The 22,646-nt window shown below is 61.2% G+C and overlaps 1 protein-coding gene across 5 annotated transcripts; it reads right to left on the bottom strand.

Moving 5' to 3' along the window:
- Window positions 1–173: 173 nt before the first annotated feature.
- ZBTB7A (zinc finger and BTB domain containing 7A) lies at window positions 174–20,653 on the bottom strand. 5 transcript variants are annotated; one of them, XM_043911957.1, is made up of 3 exons: window positions 20,498–20,653; window positions 9,657–10,930; window positions 174–5,293 (listed from the first exon to the last, which is right to left on the bottom strand). In XM_043911957.1, exons 2-3 carry the CDS (start codon window positions 10,913–10,915, stop codon window positions 4,765–4,767), a joined length of 1,788 nt encoding a protein of 595 aa, XP_043767892.1. In that variant the 5' UTR covers window positions 10,916–10,930; window positions 20,498–20,653; the 3' UTR covers window positions 174–4,764. The 5 variants fall into 5 exon arrangements, with proteins under 5 accessions (XP_043767892.1, XP_043767890.1, XP_043767891.1 ...); XM_043911955.1 differs by lacking the exon at window positions 20,498–20,653 and adding an exon at window positions 19,252–19,597; XM_043911956.1 differs by lacking the exon at window positions 20,498–20,653 and adding an exon at window positions 18,934–19,223.
- Window positions 20,654–22,646: the final 1,993 nt, after the last annotated feature.

Genomic DNA, 22,646 nt, shown 5'->3' with positions numbered 1-22,646 from the left:
AGGCCTGGCAGAAAGGGTCAGGTTGAGCTTAAGGAACTCGAATAGGTGGAGCCCCCAAGGAGTGTGGACAAGGGGCCCAGCCCCTAGGGAAGGGGCCCCCCAAACCCCCATCCCCACTCCCCTGTCTCCCTCCCTCCTCCCCGGCCCGCAACAAAACACAAAGAACATCAAAATCAGGCAACTGAGACAGCAGCGGTCATAACAGGCTGCGTTTAGTGGTTTTTTTTATGTACAAGAAAAATGATTTTTTTGTCTAGTTTTTCATTATCTTTTGTCTTTTTGTTTTTTTATTATTATTACTTTTAAAGCTTCTCCCTCCCCACCCCCAAAAAGTGCATTTTTATCAATTGATTTTTTTTTTAAATCTCCCACACTTTATAAAGACTCTCAAATACAGTCTCTGGAATGTCTGCTCTGTGCTCTGTGCCCCCCATGGGCGCCACCCCGCCCTGCTCCACCAGGCCTGGCCCCCCAAAGTCCAAGGCACCTCATGTCTGTGGGCCCAGGTGGGGCAGGGGGGACCCGTGGCCGCAGCCTTCAGGCAGCTCTAGCTGCAGGATGGGGGTCTCCCCAAGCCCCTCCCTCTCCAGCCCTGCCCCCCACCCCCCTGTAAATCTATATATTTAGTGCGAGCTAGTCTTACTCTGAGGTTATCACTCCTGGGGTGCCCCAGGCCCTGACCCGTCCTGCACCAGCCAACATCCCCCTACTCCCGCTCCAGGAAGGTTGCTTCCTCAGCTTAAATAACTTTTTAAAATAAAACTGCAAATATAAATATCTTTCTTTCTCAAAAAATAGGATTTTTGCTTTTTTTGTGTGGATTTTTTTTTTTTTCTCCTGCTCTTCCTTTCAGTCTCTCTGTTTCTCACCTCCTACAATCCTGGCTTCCTGAACTGCCTTGGTCCTGGAGGGGCCCCTGCCTCTGTCCCACCACATGGGATGAGATGGGTCTCAGTAGTGCAAAGACTCTTCCAGAAGACCCTCTAAGGGGCTGGGAGCTCCTCCCCCCACCCAAGACCCTGCTCCCTTAGAAGAAAGGAAAGGGACAGCCAGGTACAAACAGGGTGACAAGACAGGAGGGCCATGAGGGGTCTCCTGGGTGAGCCGGCCATGGTGGGGGGGCAGACTTTGGTATGGCCCCGGGGGAGCCTGCCTGGGTACAGGCCCAGACCCACACCCTTGCCAGGCTGGGCCTGGTCCGGCACTTTACATTCACTGGTTTTTAAGTTTTTTTTTTTTTCCTTTTTTATTTTTTTCTCTTAATCTCAAAAGGCGGGGTGGGGATCAAGGTGGGGGGCTAGCCAGGGGGCAGCAGCAAGTATGCTAATTCTCTTTCTCTCTCTCTCTGGTCCTGCAGGCTGGAGACCGCTCCAGGTGAGGGTTCCGGCCCCCACCATCCTGCCAGGCCCACCGCTGCTCCCAGCCCTGGGGTGCCCCCAGAGCCCCCGCCTGGAGCTCCCCCTGTGCCCGGACCTCACTCTCGCACACACACACACACACACACATCCACTCAGCTTCACCAAGATGATGGAAATAACAATTTCGCTGTTTTTCTTTTTTTCTTTTTTTTTTTTTTGTACCAGGCAGTTAAAAAAAAAAAAAAAAAACACCCCAAAAAAAGAAACCACAAAAAAAAAAAAAAACAACCAAACAAAAAAACTTTTTGCTGTGTCCTTTCTGAACAGTCAGCACGTTCCCCCTCAAATAGTTTTTTGTTTGTTTGTTTCCTGAAACGCGAGAATTCAGCAGTTATCTTTGGCAACACTTTATCACGACCTTAATTTAAAGAATAAAAATAAAATTGATCCACGTCTATATACAGTATGTGATTGCGTGGAGTTGGGGTGGGGGGCTGGGCTGGGAGGGTGAGGGGGTCCCGGCTTTGGGCCCATGCAGATGCTATGGCCCCCCGAGACAGGCTAGCGGGCGGGCGGCAAGAGGAGGGTTAAGGCGGAGTGGGTGGGCAGGGCTGGCGGAAGCTGAGCGCAGAGCTAGGGGCAAGGATTTAGTGCAATTCCCGAGGAGGTTTGTGTTAAAGTGTGCTCGGCGGGGGGGTTCAGCCCTTGGCCCCCCTCCCCACCCTGTAGTCCTAGAGGCCTGGATTCCCCTAAGTCCGGTCGCCCCCCTGGCCAGGACGACAGCTGTGATTTTTCAGTTGGCTTTATTGCGAGGGGGTGTTTGGGAGAGGGCTGAGCCCCTCAGGGAACCTCTCTGGGAGCTGGGGTGGGTGGGTTCGGGGTCCCTGGCCTGGGCACTCGGCTCGCCTCAGGACACTGGGGTGTGGACGGGGCCACCCGGCCCTGGGCTCCCCTGCCACCCCCCTCAGGAGGGGGTGTCCTGAGACATTTGGGGGGCTGATGGGCTCGGGGGGTAGGGGGAGCAGGAGGAAACAAAAACTATCCTGTAGAAACAATGAAAGTTGCCTTCTTTAAAAGCTTCCCTTTAAAAACAAGAACAAGATGGGGTTTGTCACAGAACACAGGGGTGCGGGGTGACGGGCCAGTGGCTGGAAGTGGGGGGGCAGGGATGCCCCTGCACCTCGGGCTTTGACTAGGAAGGGTCTCAGCTCAGCAGAGTGTCTATTTACAGGGTCCCACGCTAGGGTTGCATATGCGACAGGGGGTTAGGGGTTGGGGGAAGGGTGCCCTGGCCTCTGGCAACATGGTCTCCCCAGCCCTGGCCCCAGTCCGTGGCCTGTGGCTCGGTCAACACCGGGCCTTTGGGGGGGTGGGGGCCAGAGGCTGGGGGGAGGCAGGTGCCAGCCCCCAATTACAGTCAGTGCCTTTGAGTAAAAAGAGGGGTGCAGGGGGAATCTAAGGCCCTGGAGGTGGGGCCCCCTGCTGCCCACCTCGACGGGGATTGTGGATCCAAGATGGCAGCTCCCCGGTGGCCACAGGAAGGGCGGCCATGTTGGAGGTTGGGGGACAGCAAGGGTGGGGGGTGTGTCGGGGTGGGGGGGGACAAGGGCAGGGAGACAGGAATGCTCTGGCTGGTTGGAAGGCCAGCCCTCTCTTGGGCCCATCCCTGAGCTGGGGAGTCGGTAAGGAGGGTCCCCGCGGACAATGGTGGCCACTGTATGGCTAGCAGTTGATGAGACATCTCAAAATCAGAACCCAAAAAAGGGGCAGAAGGGGGAGGGCGCGGGTTCGGTGGGGTGGGGGTGGGGGGACACGGCAGAAACACAAAAACCCCACAGTCCTGCCTGAAGGCAAGCCCCTGTGGTAAAGCACAAATGCCTTAGAAGGCTTTGCCCTCGCTCGCCCGTGACTTCCTGACCCCCTTTGCTCACCTCGGGGAACAGAAGTGGATTCTACGTCTGTGGTGGGTTTGTCTTTTTATTATTTTGTACAAAAATAAATCGACTTTTAGGAATTTGTTTGCTCTCTCTCTCGCTCGCTCTCTCTCTCGCTCGCTCGCTCTCTTTATTTTTTTTTGTCTTTTTGACTTTTCATAGAAGTTGGTTGCAACTTGTAAACATTTTTTTTTAAATTAAGATAAAGTGTAGTACCCGTTCTGTTACAAAGTGCCAAGACTCCTATTTGTGGTTGGTTGTCTTGTTGTTGTGTTTTTTTTTTCTTTCATTTTTGTAAAATCTTGTTTTTATTGCTTTTTGTGACACTGGAACTTCTGGACACTCTAGCTCCCCCATCCCTGACACCGTGAGACCCTGGGTTCCTGCTCTTGGCTCCTTCACCCCCTCACTATCGTCCGCTCCTCTGAGGAAAAGTATATTTTATATATATATATATATCTATATATAAATTTTGTCTTTAAGGAGGAAAAGAGGGAAAAAAAATCTAATAAAAAGTGCTTTTAAAAACTGGGAAAGGGCTGGGGAGGGGAGTGGGTGAGGACAAATAGTTTCCAATCTCCAAGCGTCTCACGGGGTCAGGGGATGAAGACAGGGGGTGGCAGGGACGCCCTGAGTGGTGGCCCATTGGGTCCCGCCAGGTTGTAAGTGCCGTGAAGAAAGGCGGCAGGGGCCCTTGGGGAGTCACCCTGGCATCCCCCCATTTCCCATCTTCTTCCCTTTCTCCAAGCCTGGAAATAAAATAGATTTGTGTTGCAGTGGCCAGGAGATAATGGGGGCCCACAGGCAGGAATGGGAGGCAGGGAGGCAGTGGGAGAGATGGAGGGGGAGACCCCCACTTAGGAAGTGCCCTGAGGAAGGAGGGTGGGGGTGGGGGTGGGGCCATTTTAACGTCCACTCACAGCGGACAGAAATCATTTTTTAAGGTCTTGTCTCGAAGACTCTAGAAACCAGTGAGGGAAGGAAAAGAAAAGACCACCTGGGTCCCCAGCTTCCCCCGAGACCACCCTCACCCCTGCCGGGACCTGGGATCCTGATCAGGCCTCAGATGGGACCCCAGACCCAAACCCAGTGGCAGTGGTGGGGGGGGTGGGTCACCCAGGGAGTTCAGAATCCTTGTGTCCCACAAAAACCCCAAACCAAGCCCCGAAAGCCATCGATGGGGTGGGGGAGAAGCGGGGCTGGGGGCTAGGGGTGGGGTGCGGGTGGGGCAAGGGTCCCCCGTGGAGGGGGAGAACGGTCATGAAGGAGAAAAATCGGAGAAAAGCACTACCCTAGATTCTGTGACGCTTCATATATATATATCTGTATATATATATATATATATAGATATAGATATCTGTATATAGAGATTTTCTTTTTTTGTGTTTTTGGGGGGTGGTGGGTGATTTGCTCTCTCTCTCTCTCTCACTTTCTCGGGTTTCTGTTTTGCTTTTTTTTTTTTTTTTGGTTTTTCAAGCGAGTCCGGCCGCGAAGCTGCCGTCGGCGGTGGTGGCCCCGGAGCCCCCGTCGCCTCCCCCTGCGGCGCTCGCTACATTCAACCTGCCCAGGCCATCGGGGCTGGCCTCGTCCTCCTCCTCGTCCTCGTCCTTAAAGTGCTTCTCCTGGCCATTGCGCCGCGCGGCGGCAGCGGTGTCATCTTCGGGCGAGCCGGGCGGGGCGGGGGCGCCAGGTGGTGGGGGCGCGGGGGCCCCCGGGGCTGGAGCGGGGTCGGGCCCCCCAAGCGCCCCGCCCCGCACACGGGGCTTGCGGCCACGGCGCGAGGGCACGCCGTTGCAGCCGTCCTTCTTGAGGTGTCTGTGCAGGTGGTCGGAGCGCACGAAGGTCTTGCAGCAGCTGTCGCACTGGTAAGGCCGCAGGCCGGTGTGCACGCGCATGTGGTTCTTCAGGTCGTAGTTGTGCGCGAAGGCCGCCCCGCACTGCTGGCACAGGTAGGGCTTCTCGCCCGTGTGCTTCCTCATGTGCACCTTGAGCTTGTCCTGCCTGTGGACGGGCCGAGGGTCAGCGGGCGCGCCGGGGGGCAGCCCCCCTCCCGGGGTGGCAGCCCTGCCCAGCCCGCCCCACTGGCCTTGGAGCGGGAAACTGGGACCTTCATGGGAAGATGGGCTGCACCCTGGGTTGGGGGGGCAGGAAGGGCACCCCAGCGGAACACGGTGAGCGGGTTTAGGTCCCCATTCTGAGAACAGCACTGAGGAACCCACAAAGGTCTAAAAAGGGCCTCAGACCCTGCTGGCTGTGTGGCCCCAGAACAACAGCTGAACCTAAAACCCTCTTTCTTTTTTTGTCAACAGTGCTGGATCAACTCATTCACCAGAGATGGCAAGATGGCAAGGGCATTCTTAACCACTGGACCACCAGGAAAGTCCCACTGAAAGCCCTCACCTTTTGTTTTTGGCTGCGCTGCAAGATCTTAGCTACTCGACCAGGAATCAAACCTGTGCCCCCTTGCAGTGGAAGCTTGGAGTCTTAACCATTAGATCACCAGGGAAGTCCCACTGAAACCCCTTTCTTATCCATAGAAAGAGGAAGGGAGGACACCTCTCTCCTGCCTGGGGTTCTGCCCAGTGGCAGACGCATAGCTTAACACTACAGGTATTTATCCCTGCTGAGTATGTGCATGCTTAGTCGCTCAGTCATGTGTGACTCTTTGCGATCCTATAGACTGTAGCCCGCCAGGCTCCTCTGTCCATGGGACTCTCCAGGCAAGAATACTGGGGTGGGTTGCCATGCCCTCCTCCAGGGGATCTTCCCCACCCAGGGATCAAACCAGGGTATCCTGCATTGCAGGTAGAGTCTTTACCATCTGAGCCACCAGGGAAACCCTGTTCCAGGTGCTGAAAATGCTCCAGAGAACAAGGCGGAATGCCGTGGGTCCTGGAGGAATTGGTGACTGAGAGGGTTAAATAGTCCTGGTTTTAGCTCTGAAAGATCTCTGTCCTGGGAAACCCCTGGGTCACTGTAAATCCAGGGCAGTTGGTCATAGCAGTAACCAAGTCCCCCCACCCCCTAGTTCCTGCCAAATCCCCCCTCCCCTGCCTCACTCCGCTCTGGCCATGCTGGCTTCCTGGCTATGAGCCCAGCACACCAAGAACCACGGGCTGACATCAGGGCCCTCACACATGCTGCTCCCACGACCAGAGCACTGTTTTTCCTCTCAGATCTTCACAACTGAATTTTGGCCCAAATGTGAGCTTCTCAGAGAGGCCCAACCAGCTACTCCTTCACTCTTGGTCCCTTGTGCTACTGCCTTGTTTCTCATCTGTCTCCCAGTCTGAACTGTGAGCCATGAGAGAAGGGTATGATTCCAGTGTCCCTCTCTGCCCCTTCTCACCCTACAAACAGCAGTGTGGACCAGGCTCAGCCTAGGACCTCTGGCCTACAAAACCGATCATCTCATCAGTTCTGGGGTTACCATGGTGCAAGTGTTGCTCTGTCCTGCTGAGCTCTTGAAATGTGACTGGTCCAAAGTAAGGTGTGCAAGAAGTGCAAAAGACACCCCAGATTCTGAAGACTTCCTTTACTCAAAGTGATGTGAAATATCTCATTTATAATTTTGCTTATTAATCACATGTTGAAATGGAACTAACAGATTATGCAAAATATGATTAAGATTACTTTCACCTATTCCTTTTACTTTTTGAAAATGTGGCTGCCAGAGAATGTAAAGTCACGGAGGTGGCTCACATGGTGTTTCTGTTGCACTACGCTGGTTCATACTGATGGGGGTGGATTCCTTCCTGGAATCCACAAGGCAGGGGCAGGGACCCGGATCTCCAGAGCTCCGGCAAGCATCTGACCTGCTCTTTGCTGCAGACTCTTGCACTCTACTGAGTCCCTCTGGGTCTCTCCCTTCTGATGTCCACCAGACTGAGAACTTCTTCAGTGCCAAGACTAACAGACTCCTACTCATCCTTCAAAACCCCACATGAAATGCCCCTTTGCCTCCAGGAAGTCTTTCCTAACCCCAACACAAAGGCTTGCACCCATCCCCTGCCGCCACCCAGCCTCTTTCAGTCCCAAGTCTCTTCCTCTGGCACCACTCACAGAGCTGATGTCCCTGCTTGTTCTAACTCTTCTAGGCTCCTTGCTGTCCTGAGGATCAAATCCTGGCCCAATGCAACCAGACCCTTGACTACTCTCTGGCTTGTTACCCTCACATGAGCCAACAGAATTTGGGCCACAATGAACTCACTGTTCCCTAGATTAACTGGGGCTGTCACTAGGAAGACGATGACAATTGCCAGGCGCTCCCTCTTCTACCTGCTCAGGTGCCCTGCTCACATCCTGGGGCCTTGTCACAGAGGGAACAGGAGGGACTCAGACTATTCTAGCACTACACGGAGATTTCCCCAGCTGAGGCTTAGAAGCTCAGAGAGGGGAAGTGACTTGCCCTGAGTTGCACAGAGGGTTGGGGGCTGCGCCAAGGTGCAGTGGGTGGTGGAGGCAGCCTGGGTTTCATCACTTCAAGCCCCGGCCCGGGTAATTATAGCCCCGGCCGCCACAGGCCCCGCTTACTCAACTCTCTAGTGTGACTCAGAGGGGCCCCTAGGCTCCCCAGTCTGGAGGGAGGGGTGGGAGCTGGGGCCCTGGGTGGGGGTGGGCAGAGAGGAGCCAGGTGGGCATATGGGAGGAAGATGTTCCGTGCCTCAGTTTCCCTGACTGAGGGAATCAGTAAACAGTCAAAGGAATCAGCCCCGAGCTGAATGTGGGGCAGCCAGGAGAATTCCAGATTAGATGAAATGAAGCCTTAGCGGGATGGGTGGTGGAGTAGGGACATTACCTCTCCAGACCTGGGCTTGCTAGGTCTCCTCCAAGCTGCTCCTCCCAGGCTCAGAGATTCTGAGGGCAGGACCCCAGCTATCCCAGTCCACGCTCCCCATTTCTGGAGGGAGAGGAAGGACCCCAAGACCACCAGCACCCCAATCTCACCAAAAGGGGAAGCCAAGCCACCATTCAGGTGGCTTGCCTCCCAGCAAGTGCCCTTTGCCCCTGCCTGGCACTCCAGAGTCCTGGAGTCCCAGCCACACCCTCCTCTCCTGGCCTGCTGGGAAGGGGGCCCGGGTACTGGGCTGGGGGTCAGCCCCCAGATTCTATCCCCATGGGGTGGGGCTGGGAAGCTGGGACAATAGCCTCTTTCTTCAGCCTGGGTGGGCGTGGCTGGGGGAACCCCAGGGCGGATGAGGGTACGGGGTGATGCTGAGTCACCCAGCCTGGTAAGGCCCCTGCACACCAGCCAGCCCCCCGTCCCCATTGGGCTGGCCCACAAAGCCCAGCCTGCCACCTCTGGACTCCTAAGACCTGGCCTCAGACATCTCCTTTCCAGGGCCCAAGCCCAGCGACCCCGTGCCCTTCCTCCTCCACTGGCTGTGGCCCATCCTGTAAGCTGAACCAGCCCCAGGGCCTTTGCACTGGTGCTTCCCTCTCTGCCTTTCCCTTGCCCTCTCCTTCTTTGGGTCTCCGTCCTCGGGGAAGCCTCCCTGTGGTGGGCAGCACCCACAGCTGCCCTCTTGCCTGGTTCTCTGCTCTTTTCCTCCCTAGCACTTTCCACCAACTGATGTTATCAATTCTGTGGTCGTATCCTGCATATGCCCATCGCCCCCATGGGGATTTTGGTGTTTCTCTACTTTGAGAACAGGGCCTGGCACCCAGTAGGCACTTGTACATGTTGGCTGAATGAAGCAGGTTCCCTGGGCTCATGGAAGGCTTGTAAGTTAAACACAATAACCAGAGCGCCCCGCTCCCAGCGGGGCTGTGGTGTTCTCCCAAGGCCCAGATTCTCCAGGCTGGAGAAGAACCACCACAGGGAAAAAGAAGAAGAGCTATGCCAGGGACGTCCCTGGTGGTCCAGTGGTTAAGAATCTGCCTTGCAATGCCCAGGACGTGGGTTTGGTCCCTGGTCAGGGAACTAGGATCCCACATGCCGCGGAGCTCCTGAGGACATGAGCACCCAGCTAGAGAATCCGTGCGCCGAAAGGAAAGATTTGAATGATGCAATTAACACCTGATGCAATAAATAAATAAAAATATTTTAGAAAAGAAAGAAGAGCTGCCCCTTGGGCTCTTCCTTCCAGCCTCACACATTTTGGCACCGCCTGGCACACTTTAGGTTCAAGTGGTCAGCCTGTTTAGGCGCTGTGTGCCCATTCCCGTCATAGGCTTTCTTGACAGGCACACGCGGGTGGGGGGTGCACCAATGGATGAGGCACCCTTGTAGGGTGTTTTTGCACACAGAGGCAGGATGTGAACGTGTGTGCACACATGATGGCATAGGGGGTCCGTGTGCAGCCACTGGACCAGGGGCCCCCAGGAAGCACCCCAACTCCTCACCGCGGAGGCGCCAACTCACCTGGTGAATCGGACCTTGCAGATGTTACACTCGTAGGGCTTCTCGCCTGTGTGGGTCCGGATGTGGCGCGGCAGCTTGCCGGCACCCTGGATGACCTTCTCACAGATGGGGCACTTCTGGAAGGCCTTGGCCCGGATCTTCTTCTCCACCTTCTGTGACCAGGCCGGGTAGACGTCCCCGTCGTGGGCGCTGCTGAAGTACTTCAGGTAGTAGTCCACAACGCCCTTGTCGTCCGCCCGTGACTCCTCGTCGCTGTCCCCCGCCGTGGCTGCCCCCGCCCGGCCCACCGACGACATCATCTGCTGCAGCAGCGTGCTGGCCGCCAGCCCGTCCGCATCAGCCCCGTCCGCGTCCTCGCCCTCAGCCGCGCCTGACAGGAAGCCCGGAGAGTCGCCTGGCTCCGGGGCTGCTTCCGACAGTGAGGCCGCCTCCTCCTCCCCGCCCCGGCCGTAATGGCCGTTCTGCGTGGCGGTGGATGGTGGGACCACAGGGGTTGGGAAGAGGCCCCCTGCTGGGGCGTCCTCATCCCGCTCTGGCCACAGACCTGGGTTGCTGTCGCCCTCATCCCCATCCCCGGCTGGGGGCCGCTCAGCCGGGGGGCCGGGCCCGTAGAAATCCAAGCCATTGCAGTCGCCAGCAGCCACGGCGGCCACGGCGGCGGCCACGGCCTCCTTGGTGGCATCCAGGTCATCATCGGATGCGCCAAAGGCAGACCATGGGAAGGAGGCGGCCGCGGTGGCAGGCAGGCTGTTCATGGGATTGGTCTGGAAGAACTCGAGGTACTCCTTGGCGCGAAGGAGGTTTCGCTGATCAATTTGATCTACGAGGTCCAGCTGCCCGGCATCGGCGCCTGCGTCGGCTGCCAGGATCTGCCGGTCGAGGAGGTCGGCGCACACGTGGCTCACAGCGGGGATCTCGAGCAGGCGGGCGGCGCTGAGGATGTCGCCCACGTTGGCCGTGCTGACAGTGAGTGTGGCCGTGTAGGCGAAGTCCATGAGGGCCGTGAGTGCCTCAGCGCTGACGAAGTCGATCTCGTACACGTTCTGCTGGTCCACCACGGCGCCTGATGTGAACAACTTCTTGAAGTACTGGCTGCAGGCGGCTAGCACCGAGCGGTGCGTGGGGAACTCACGGCCCTCTACCAGGATCACCACGTCACACAGCAGGCCCTGCGTCCGCTGCTCGTTGAGTCCGCTCAGGATGTCACTGCTGTGGTCGGGGAACGGGATCCCGATGGGGCCGTCCACGCCGCCGGCCATCTTCCGCGCCGAGACCTGCAGCACCAAGGAGGAAGGGGCAGTCGTGAGGGTCGGGGCTGGAGAGTGGGCGTACGGATGGGGCCAGCTGGGCAGCAGGACCCTCGGAGAGTAGTCCCCCCACCCCAGCCTCAGTTTCCCTGGCTCTGCATTAGGATGGTCTGTGGTCCGTGGTCATCACTGTGGGATGACACTGGCGAAACCCAGTCGGTGCCTCAGGGATGAACACCCGCCCCCTCCCCTCTTTAATGGACGGGAGAGCCCGGCTGAGGGGCGGTTTGAAGTGGCATGGGAGCACACAGAAGGTGCTCAATAAATGCCCAGCATGAGTTGCATCCTAGTGAATCTGAGCACAGGCTTCTGTCCATCCCCTCTCTAGGAGGCCGGGGTGGTGACATAAGGCACCCACTGTGCGCTGTCCTGGCTGAGCACCCTGCAGTCCCATAGGCAACGTGGTCTCCACTGCAGAGGTGAGGAAGTGAGGCTCAGGGAGCCCCAGGACCCCGTGGCTGCTCCTCAATTCAAACCCTGGGTGCCTGACCCAAGAGCCACTACCCAATCAGTGTGGCTGTCCAACCCTGCCCGGCCCCTCAGCCTCCCTAACCTTCCCTCCTGCTGCTTGGTCAGACCCGGTTCTCTTGGGGGGCTCTGACTCAGCAGGAAGGGGTGAGGCCAAGACCCGGGGACCTGGCCAGAACCATGGGGGCTGTGGGTGTGCCCTGGTGGGGTGGGGCTATGACTCTTCAGGAAGAACCCCTTCCTGCCATGTGGAGCCCCCAGGACATAGCTCAGCCCTTGCAGTGAATAACTGGGGGGAACCAGGCCACTGTCAGATGCTCCTCCCTGCCCACTTGAGCTGACCCTGTCGAGGAGTAATGGAGGGCCAGGGGCCTCCTGTCTACTTCCTGCCTGGCCAGTTCCTCTCCTTTAGGCCACCGTGTCTGCACTGTTCAGCCTAGGACAAGACTCTGCCACTCTTGGTGCCTCAGTCTCCCCATCTGTCAAATGGGCAGAAGCCTTTGGCAGAGCAGGGCCAGAGGGGGACTCAGTCTCGCCCCTCTCCCCCCCTCCTTTTTTCCGCCTTCCCCTGGGCTGTGACTCATCCACCCACTCGGGCGCTTGTGCAACCCCCTGGCTCCTGTCCCCACCCTCCACCCTCTCCGGGGAACCCCTGGCTGCCCAGAGCCACCCAACAAAACCCACATTCCTTGGGCCCAGCTGGCCTGCTTTCAGGATGGAGCCCCCGCTTGTCCCTGGGGAGAGGGCCTGAATCCAGCCTTCCTCAGCCTCCCTGGGACCCCCAGCTGAGTCACCCAGCTCAGGTCTAACCCGATCCCTCCTGCTAGGTAGGCCTCTCGCGGGATGCAGGCGGCTGGCCCAACCAGTCCCAAGGACCCAGGGCCGCCCTGGGAGCGGGGTCCAGGCCTTGGGGCCGACACAGAGGCCTTTGTGTGGTGCGCAGGCAGCCAGTACACTTCCCGGGACGCCTCTCTCCACGGCCCGCCCTCTTTCCCGCCGACCGCACCAGCTGCTCAGCTCCCCCCTCTGTTCCGCCAGTCCGCGGTGGGTGCGGGGGGAGGCTCAGATGTGGCTGTTGGGAGCAGGAGGATGGGGGGGGGGGGGGCGCGACCCCATCCAAGGCTCGGCCACAGGAGGCCTCGGCAGAGCCCCCTGTGGCGGCTCCCACCCCCTGCCACCATCTGCCGTCTGGCCCCGGGCCCCTGGGAGCGAGTGGGCAGATGGGCCTCCGGATCAGACCGGCCTCGGCCCCTCCTCTGATCCGGGCCACCAACACGCCAAGATGGCCACCCTTGCCCTGCCTGCCAGTGTCCCTTCAGGTGCCTCCTGGGGCCTCTAGGTCGGGACCTGAATTGGTCCAGGTGACTCACCCTGCCATGGCCACTCCACCCCCGCCTCCCCACCAGGCCAGGCGCCGGTGCAGACCTACTTCAAGTGTGAAGTCAGCCAGTTGGGAAGGAGCGGGCTCTGTCCTTGAACCCATCCTGGGGCGATGGTTCAAGCCCTGCGCCTGGGTCTCCACCAGCTGGAAGAGCTGGACCAAGCGCACACAGCCTGCTGTGTGGGGCACTCCTTGGGTCTGGGCTGGGTCTGGGGGTTCGAGTCCCTGACCTTCCCCAGCTGGGGCCTCTTATTTCCCCAGCTAATCATCTGATATGAATTTGGGCAAACTCTGGGAAATAGTGGAGGACAGAGGAGCCTGGTGTGCTGCAGTCTCTGGGGTCGCAAAGAGTCAGACATGACTTGGCGACTGAACAACAACAAATCACGTGAGACTCTCCTCTCAAGGGCAAGGCCTGGGGTGATGCAGGCCAAGGGAAGCGCCCAAGAAAGCAGCATGAGCCCCATTCACAGATGAGAACACTGAGGCCCAGAGACAGCGAGAAGCCAGGCCGAGAGCACCCAGGGAGGTTTACCCAGGAGCCCACAGAGACGAGAGGCTGGTGGTCCCCCAACCCTCCCCTACACACTTCCCAGCAAGCCGCAGCCTCTTTTCTCGGCCTGGAAACTAAACTGGCCACCTGGCTTAACCCTCTCTCCAAGAACTCATGCCACCTGCCTGCCACGCCCCAGGCCGCTGTCCCCACAGGGGCCTCTTGGGGCCCTCCCTCTAAGAAAGGGGAGGAAGTCCCTGTGAGATGGGAGACGGAGGTCAGGTGGGGTCCTGGTGGCAGAAAGTACTGATGACTAAGCACCCACTGTGCGCCATGGCAGGGTCTCACCGGGAGAGCCCTTCCTTGCTCTAAGAGGCCCTGCTGGCGGCACCTGACACCTAGTAGGTGCTCCCGCACTGGCGGTTTCCTCGGTAATGATGAGCCAACGAAACCTCTCTCCTCCAGGAAGCCCCACCCCCCACGCTGGCCGTGTCCACACCCTCAACGGCCAGGGTCCCTGAGCTCAGGCCCACACCCACCCAAGGCACAGTCTTTCATCACAGCTCCACCCCCACACTTGCCTCCATGGGATTTCCGGGGCCGTTTGGTGCTGACTCGGCGGCCGGCCGAGGGGCAGGCCTCGGCAGGCTCCTCCTGGGCTGGAGGTGGGGCACCCTCCTCCCTCTTGGGCTGCTCCCAGGCCCCTACACCCGGCCCTCCCCTGGGCAGCACACAGTAGGGGTGCAGCAAACAGCAGGAGGAACCAAAGACCAAAGAGCTATGCACTGGAGTGAGCCCACGCCCAGCCCTGCCCACCTGGCTAGCAGGCACACCCAGTACCAGGGGACGGTGCCAGTCCCACCTCCAATCTAACCTAGGGTCACTTGCTGCAGCAGGCAGCTAGGACCTAGGCCAGCTTTGGGCCCTCCTCGGTGCCCTAACTTTCAAGACCTAAGTGGACCCTAGGCTGTAGAGATGAGGAGAAGCTCAGAGAGGTGCTAAGACCAGGGCAAGGTCACACAGCAGAGCGGTGGCCAGGCTGGGACTCAAGTACTCTGACCTGAGCTGCCACACTCACCCACTGGGGATGCAGGGTGAGGCTGGGAGAGTCCAAACCTGGTCCCCAGAACACCAGGGGGCAAAGCCCAGGGTGGCGCCCCGGGAGAGGGTCAGGGGGAGGAGACTGAGGAGTCCCCAAGGTCAGGTGCAAGGTGAGGGCTGAGGCCGGGCCTCCCCCCCCACCCACACCCCCCAGCAAGGGGGTGGCCAGCAGCAGGTAGGTACGTAACCGTCAGCTGATGCCTTTTTGGAGGAGAGTCCAGGGAGGGGGGCAGCTTAATGGGGTTACAGGCTCCCACACCCACCCAGGGAGAGAACAAAAGGGAACTCCTTCAGGGACCTCTGACACCTACTATGTGCCATGGCAGCCCAGGAGCACATCCTGGTCTGTCCACCTCCAAGCTGGGTGACCTTGGGCCAAGAAAAGCACCTGTTTCCTTGGGAGCTGTGACGGTAGCAAAGGGTTCCACTCTAGTCCACTCAGCAAGCCTTGGCCTAGGACCTACCATGTGCCACTGACAGTCCCCAAAGGCCTGATGAGGTGGTTCGCCCCCTGCCCTGTGGATGGGGGTGGGCTTTCAACTTCACTTCTGAACATTATACCAGAGGGAATCCATCTCCCTCTCCATCTACTATGTGCCAAGGAAGTGCCAGGCAGGCCCCAGGAGGAAGCTGAGCCATCCTCTAGAGGGGAAAAAAACCAGCCCAGAGAGGGTAGGCGGCAGGCCCAAGGTCACACAGCAAGTCTGGCACCCAGGTGCGGCTGCCAGGCTAGTGCCCGGCTGCCCCCACCCCCTCCCAGCCTGGCAGCCTGTGTTGCAAGGTTGGTCCTGACGGGTTACCCCGCCCTGACCTGGTGCCAATCCCTGCCTGGCCCAGTCCCCGGCCTGGGGTTTAATGGGACAGGAATGCAGCGTCCTGGTCAGGGGGTGGGGGGCACCAATGGCTCAGGGTGACTGTGGCTGCCAGCTGTCGGCCGGCCCCCTGCCCGCCTGCCCTCGCAGGCCTCCCTCCGGGCCAGACACCAGCAAACAGGCCCTCGGCCATTTTATGTGTCCATTTATTGCCCTAAATGGGGAGGGGCTTCCTGCCCGGGCCTTAAAGGGCCAGAGGCAGGAAGGCTGTGGGCCCACTGGGAAGTGTGTGTGTGGAGACCGGAGTGGGTGGGGATTAGGAGGTCATGGGGCTCCTATCTGACCCCCAGCTCATGGGTGGGGCCAAGGCCCACCCTGTTCCCACGCTCTGAGCGCCGTATTGGGCCAGGAAGTGCAGCCCTGACACCAAGCCCAGGTTTCAAGAGGAAGCCCTGAGAAGACAGATCTGTTTTCAGTGGAGGTGGAAGGAGTAAGCTTCCTGTCACTGGGGGTAACCAAAGCTGGGCTTCATGGAAGCCCACCAGTGTCTACCCTGCCCTTAGCTCAGATTGCACGTGCTTATCCAAGATGCCCAGGAGAGGCCTGGGTGACTTCTAGGAGCCTTGCCCCTCTCTTCATCCAGATCGCTCCCTCATGCCCTCCCCAGAGGCCGGCTTGTCACCTGGAGGCACCACCCCCGCCCCCACCTGCAGCCTGAGCAGGTGGAAGGCTCAGCCTGGAAATGCCAGACAGAGGGGCGCATGGCCCATGGGGCCCCCAGGCTCCTGTGCTTACAGATCCAGCCCTTCCCGGCTACCAAACACATCCTGACAGGAGGTGGGACAGGGCCCTGTTTTCCAGTCGAACCAGAAAGGCGTGGGTGGGGACGCTTCCACCCCGTGGCCGTTCCCGGCCTGCTGGGGGACAGATGGAGGGCCTGCTTCTGTGGCCAGATTCTCCAGAGGGCGCCTTCCACGCTCTGTTGCTTCAGAAACTTGGGCCTTAGGCCCCCCAAGGCCGGGGCTGGTCCCCCAACAGGTCTCGGTCGCCCCGGTGTCAACCCTCCCAGCTCTGGAAAGTGGGGCCTGTGATCACCACCCCACTTCACGGGCCAGGTCACTGAGGCAACCTGCCTGGGTCGCATGGCGGAGCAGGATTCGAACACAGGTCGTCTGTCTGGCTCCATCTCGCCTAACTAGTCCTTCCAGGGCTCCACCCACCTGCCCCCACACACACTGCCCCAGGTGCCAGCGGGGGACTAAATCCCCCCACCCTGGGGGCCTTGGAGGCTGAGGACAGCTTATTCTCACACCCCCTCAGAAATGCCTTATGATAGCCCAGGAAAAAAAGGGAGAGATCTGCCTAAGGTCACGCAGGGAGCCTGGGGCCAGGCTGGAGTCCAGCTGACACCTGTGAACTCGGGGGGCGGGGGGGACTTCAGAACAGAGACGCAGGAGGGCTCTCCTGGGCCCTGACACTACCCAGCAGTCACTCGATAAACATCCCTGGAGAATCACAGAGTAAATCCTCAGGACAACGCTTCGGGGCTAAAGGTAATCTCCCCATTGTAGTGATGGCCACACTGAGGCTGGCAGAGGGGAGGCAACCTTCCTAAGTGGACCTCAGATGGAGGTGAGGGAGGGCCAGGCTGAGACTGGACCACACTGGCCCCCATCCAAGCCTGTTCCTCTGGTCTCCACTGCCCAGGGCTGTGGCAGCTCAGTTTATGGTCTATCAGGTGCCTGGAGCACAAGGTGACAGGTGGGGGGGTGTCATAGTCACACATACCCCTCAACAGGATCCCTGCTGTACCCCAAGCTGACCCAGGTGCTTCCTCCACGAGGGAGGGAAGGAAAGGGAACACAGGTGGGCCTGCGGGCAGTACGTGGGGGAATTCACAGTAACCTCATTTCACAGAGAAGGATGTTCAGGCTCCGAGAGACTATGGGACCTGCCCAAGGTCACAGAGCAAATGGGCTGGAATCTGAAACCCCAGTGGACCCCCTTCTCAGGCCAGCTCTGCTTCAGAGGGCCTGGCCCCAAGTCTTAGCTCTGTGAGGCAACCTGGGTCTCCTCGGGAATAATGGGTTGTAAAACACGCACAATCTCCAAGGACCAAGGTGCCAAGGGGTGGGGCTGCAGCTCAGATGGGGTGGGAAGGGCCTGGGATGCTGGGACGCTGAGGCTCCTGCTGTGTGACCTTGGACACCTTGCCTCCCCTCTCTGAGCCTCACTGTTCTCTTGGGGCAGAGGCTCCATTTGGCTGACAGGTGCCTACTGTCAACCTCCAGGCCCTCTGTAAGACAGAGCAGGTGCCCCTTGGCTGTGACATGAAGAGAACTCTAGATACCACTGGAGCTGGGCAGTAGGACCACAAGGGTCAGACCCAGCCCTGGTTGGGTGACCTTGGCCTGCTCTCTGCTTCCCCTGGGCCTCAGTCACTCCTGCCCCATTCGGCACCTTTCTGAGGCTTGTCTAAGCCCTGTGGCCCCACGCTTGTATTGGGCCTTCCTTCCTGGCCTCAGTTTTCCTCACATGGCATCAGGGACCACCTCCAGTCCAACAGACTCTGGATCAGTCATAAGAGTCCAAGGAAGGAAGGAAAAAAGCCCACAGAAGGACTAGCTCTTGCCTGTAGAACTCGCCCCCAGTGGATTAGGCTTGAGCACGGCCAGGCCTCAGTCTGCCACACAAAGAAAAGGGTGCAGGGGTTCCCTGCAGCCACTCACCCGTTGCTGAGGGCCTGTGCCAAGGGCTGTGTGGCTCCCCGCCTGGGGCCAGGGTGCTGACTGGCCACCACGCAGCCAATCAGGACTGAATAATAAATACCCCCCCAAAGTGACCCATGAATTAAAATTTCAGTGTCCCCGATGGCTCCTCTTTCCTTCATTAGGCATGCGGATCCCAGGGCTTCGCTCTTCCAGCCACCAGCTCCCGCCCCCCCCCCTCCCCCAGGCTCCCGTCTCCACAGCGATGGCTGGCGGTAAACAGAGCCCCGAGCCCAGCCGATAAGTACCAGGCCTGGCTGATCTAAGGGCCCCACTGGGGGTGGCCCACGGGGGAGAATGCCCCCAGCCTGGAGCCTTGGAGGCCTGGGCAGCAGCAGAGCCCAGCCTGGACTCCCCAGTAGGAAGTGATCCGCTGACCCTGGGGAGGGCCCCCCCAGTGTGGGAGCGGCGCACTCGGGGTTACGCCCTGGCCCTGCTGGAGGAGGGGGGTGCTGACACGGAATCCTGGACGCCCTCTCCGGCCGGGCCTGCTCCGGCCCAGCTCTGGGAGGCGGCGGGTGGGGGGGGTGCAAACCAAGCCCGCCACCCATGGGTGAGCCAGGTGGGCACACCCGGTGGAGGGGCACCAGCACCTCTCTCACTTCCGCCGCCTGGCTAGGGGAAGAGAGGAGTTGCCTGCCTCCCCCTGCCACCCCGCCAAGTGCTGGCTACCTTCCCCAAACATTCAGCAGGCGCCCACTGGGTGCCCGGGCCTGGTTGGACAGCAGTCTCTTGCTGCGGGCCACTGGACTCCCCCACCACCGGCCAGCCGGCGCGGACAGTGCCTCCCAGGACCCGCAAAGGCCTGGGCCCAGGGGGGTGCACCGGCCCCAGCGCTCAGCTCAGGCCCCTGCCTGGTTCCCAGGCCCGGGGCTGGGGGAGGGGGCCGGTTCCTAGGCCACGGAGGGAGGGAGGGCGAGGGAAGGGGCCGGATCCCACCAGCTTACCCCCTCCTCTGCTCGGGCTCAGGGTTCGCACGTGGTGGTGGCGTCAAGGGGAAGGAGGGGTGTCCGGGCCAGAGGAGACGGGGTCACGCGCTTTGGGGGCGCGGGCGGGGGAGAGGGGTACTCTCTGTCCCCTCACCCGGGGCCAGGGCCGGACGGCCGCGCGGGCAGGGCAAGGGGCCAGGCCGGTCCCCCCGCCCAAGGCTGAGTCAGGCCCGGGCGGGGGCAGGAAGCGGCCCCCTCCCCCGCCCCGGCCGCAGCGCGCAGCCCCCGCCCCGGCCCGCGGGCCCCCACCGCGCCGCCAGCGCGGGGTGCTCCTACCTCCTTCCCGGGGCAGCGGCGAGGGGGCCCGGCCCCGGCGGCGGCGGTGACGGCGGCTGCGGCTGGGCTGGCTCCCTCCGAGGGGCCGGGAGGCGGCAGTGAGCCTGGCCCCGCGCCACCCCCCGCCGCCGGCGGCCAATCCCCACCCGGGCTGGGGGGAGGGCGATGCAAATTACCCCGGATCTGGGTCCGCCCGCCCGCCTCCCCCACGCCCGGGCCCAGCCTGCACTAGGCCGCGCATCCCCGGGCTCGCCTGCGCCTCGCGGCCGCTAGGGCCGCCACCCTCCCCGGGGAGCGCCTGGTGGGTGACCCCCCCCCGGGGGCGGGGGGCTGAGGGGAGGGGGGCTGGGGACGGTTACACAACCAGGCGGGGAGGGGCTCCGGGGCGGGGAGGGGGCCGGCCCGCGGGCCGCGCAGCCGGAAGCCGGGGACCGCCACCGGCCCCCGGCAAGGGGAGCCCGGCTCCAGGCCCCGCCCCCGGACCGGCAGGGACCGCCCTCGAGCCGCGCCGCGCTATCGGCCCGCGGTCATTGGCTCGCCAGCCCGCCGCTCACCGCCCCTCCTCCGCACCGCCCCTACCCGCGGACCGCGGCGGGCTGCCGGCGCAGGGCACCCTGGAACTAGTAGTCTTAGCCGCCTGCCACCTGCCAGCCACAAGCGCGGGGGAACTACGACGCCCAGAGGCCCCAGCGGCCGCGCCCGCCCACCCGGACACCCCACCCCTTCCCCCTCCTTTGCAAAGCCCCCCTCCCTGTTTTTTCAGCCCCCTCCCCCCCATCCCCCATGGAGCTCAATCCTGGCCAACTCCAACGTATGCACGCAACACCGAATAGGCCCCCAGGGGGCAAGAGCGCCCCCAGTACCCAGCTGCAAACTTAGCATGCGACGCGCCCCCTATCTCCCCACGCCGGCTCCCCCCACCCTCAATGCAGCCCCGCTTCCCCTCCCCCTCTCCCCGCGTGCCTGGGAGCCCCCAAAAACCATGCACGGAGGCGGGGGGGCTGCCGCACAAACCCGTGCACTTCGCCCCCAATACCCCCTCCCGGGCGGCGCCCCCTCCCCGAGCTCGGGATCCAGGGCGCCTCCCGCCTCCGGGCAGCTGCCAACCACCCCCTCCTCTGAAACTTGCGGAACGTCCCCGGCTCCGGGGATCGCCCCTTCCCGAGAGGGCAGCGGTGGGCGCAGTGCCCCCGGCCCGTCCCCGCCCTGCACCCCGCGCTGGGGGCCGCGTCGGGCGCTGACTTACCTCGCGGGGCCGGGCCGGGGCCGGGCCGGGGCCGGGGCGCACGGGGCCGGGGCCCGGAGTTCGGACTGGGTTCCTTGGCCGCTCGCCTCTGGGGTCCGCGTCTCGCTCTCCCCTCGCTGGCTCTCCCCTCGTCGCTCCCTCGCTCCGGCGGCGGCGTCACTGCCCCTACAGTAACTGTACAGTACAGCCAAAGCCCCGTATGATGCTCGCGACTCCCTTCCTGGTTTCTCCGAGGGCAAGAGGGGTCCTCCCTTGTCTTAAAGGTGCCGCAGCCGCCGGCCCCCCCCACGCCCTGCCCGCCCCCCCCACCCCGGCCTCAGAGGCCAGAACAGGCTCGGCAGGTCCCCTCTTGCCACGTCTCTGCCCTCCCGTGGGGCTTCGCCCGCTGCGCCGGGGAGACCGGGCTGTTATTAGGTTTTGTCAAGTTGGGGGGGGGGGTCCAGCCCGCCCCCGGCGCGCCCCCCCTCCTCTGACCTCTCCGCCCCGCTGCGCGGCGCCGTGCCAGCCTGCCAGCTTATCTGGCCCCAGAGCTCCCCGGGGCGCGGGGGGAGCGGGCCCCCCGGGGTGGAGGGGGGGTGGGGGCCTCCAGATAAACAGGCCCCCAGCCTCTGCGCGGAGGCGGGTGAGGGGGGGCTCGGGCTTTGCCCCCGACGCCTGGGGCGTGGCAGGATGGCAGCGGGGGCGGGGAGGGCTGTGCGCACTGCGAGGACCGACGCGGGCGTGGGTCGCGGTTGCCCTGGCTGCTGGGGGTGGGTGGGGGGCGAAGGGGTGGGGACCGCGGGCCTGGCGCCCGCCCTCTCTGGGGGCCTCAGTTTGCCCAGCTGCGGAAGGGGACCCGGGGGCGGGCTTTCGGCTGACGGCTCGGGTCCTCTGGGCTCCCGGGTCCCTAAATGAAACAGCCAACCTGCTCGCCCGCGATTATATAAAGGAGTCGCCTCCGCCCGCTGCGCCAAGGGGCGTAGCGGGGGAAGGGGTTGGCGAGGGGCGGGCTGGGTTGTTGTTTTCCCGGCTTTCCAAGTTCCCCCACCCAACTGCGGGCCACTGGGCGGGACGCGGCCCCGGCCCCGGACGCCTGAGTCCTGCGGTCAGCTCCCGCAAGGGTCTGCGTGGCTCGGGAGGGGCGGAGGTGGGGAGTGGGGAGGCGTTGGCTCAGCCCAACTTTTTTTTTTCCCCTGTCCATTTCTCCCACTTCCTCCCCGGTCGTGGGAGAGGTCCGGCGGGGGGACGGGGGAGGGGGAGGAGGGGGACGAGCGGTGAGAACAGAATGACCCGGCCAGGCCGCCTGCCCGCTGCACACAGTAGGCACCCGAGCAGGGCTGGCTGGTGCGATCAGCCGCCTGGCGGGGGCTCTGCGCCTCAGTTTCCCCCTTCCTCATTTCCTTGGTCGGAGAAGGCTGGCACCTGCTCCACAGCGGTCGTTTACTGAGCGCTTCTCAGGTGGCTGGCTCTGTCCCGGGTCCTGTTTACTTCCATTCCAGCATCTAATGCCATGACCATGATCATTGTTTCTTGTTATTATCATTTTTTACCACCATTACCTTACATGCAGGAAAGTTCCACTGCCGTTAGTGAAACGCACATCTGTCCGTCTCTGACTTCAAAGCTTTCCACCTCTCCACCCCAACCTCCTGCACCTTACTGCCTTTCGACTCCCAAACGGGGTGAATGGGCTTTTATATTAATAATTTGTCTTTAAGGGGAAACCCTGGAGGTCCCCAGAAGGGAAGTGACAGCCCCAGGACTTGCAGCCTGAAACCAGCCCCTGGGTAGGTGGAAAGGGACTGAGGGAGGGGCCACAGCCATCCAGAGTGAGGGCGGAACCCAGGGACTTTGCTCTAACGACCCTGCCTGGGAAATAAGCCCTCTTCCTTCTTTAAACCACCCTCTCATCCACCCTGGGAGGAGAAGGGCCAAGCAGAAACACAGTTTGCAGGTCCCAGGATAGCACTTGGGCTCTGTAGATACCTGAAGCTCAGACCTTCGTCCTGAATGGTCTTACTTGCCATCCCGCAAGCTCCACCCACTCAGCCAGAGAGGGGTCACTCAGTGTCCCCTCTGTACCACCCAGCCTCAGATATCTGGTACTCTTCTCGGCAGTTGATAACCTGACTCAGAAGGGGCAAGAGAACTTACATGTAAGATTGGCATT

This window comes from Cervus elaphus, chromosome 9, assembly GCF_910594005.1.
Source record: "Cervus elaphus chromosome 9, mCerEla1.1, whole genome shotgun sequence".
Classification (NCBI taxonomy): Eukaryota; Metazoa; Chordata; class Mammalia; order Artiodactyla; family Cervidae; genus Cervus; species Cervus elaphus.
The sequence above is the reverse complement of the archived record's forward strand: the minus strand, read 5'-3'. Positions and strand labels throughout refer to the sequence as shown.

Excerpts from the sequence above, each read along its gene's own strand:
- ZBTB7A (XM_043911953.1), bottom strand. The coding sequence starts at position 12,914 with ATGGGTTCAAGGACAGAGCCCGCTCCTTCCCAACTGGCTGACTTCACA. Across the intron at positions 10,931-12,860 it reads TGGCTGACTTCACACTTGAA|GTCTCGGCGCGGAAGATGGC; the intron begins GTAGGTCTGCAC and ends TTGGTGCTGCAG. Across the intron at positions 5,294-9,656 it reads TGCAAGGTCCGATTCACCAG|GCAGGACAAGCTCAAGGTGC; the intron begins GTGAGTTGGCGC and ends GCCCGTCCACAG.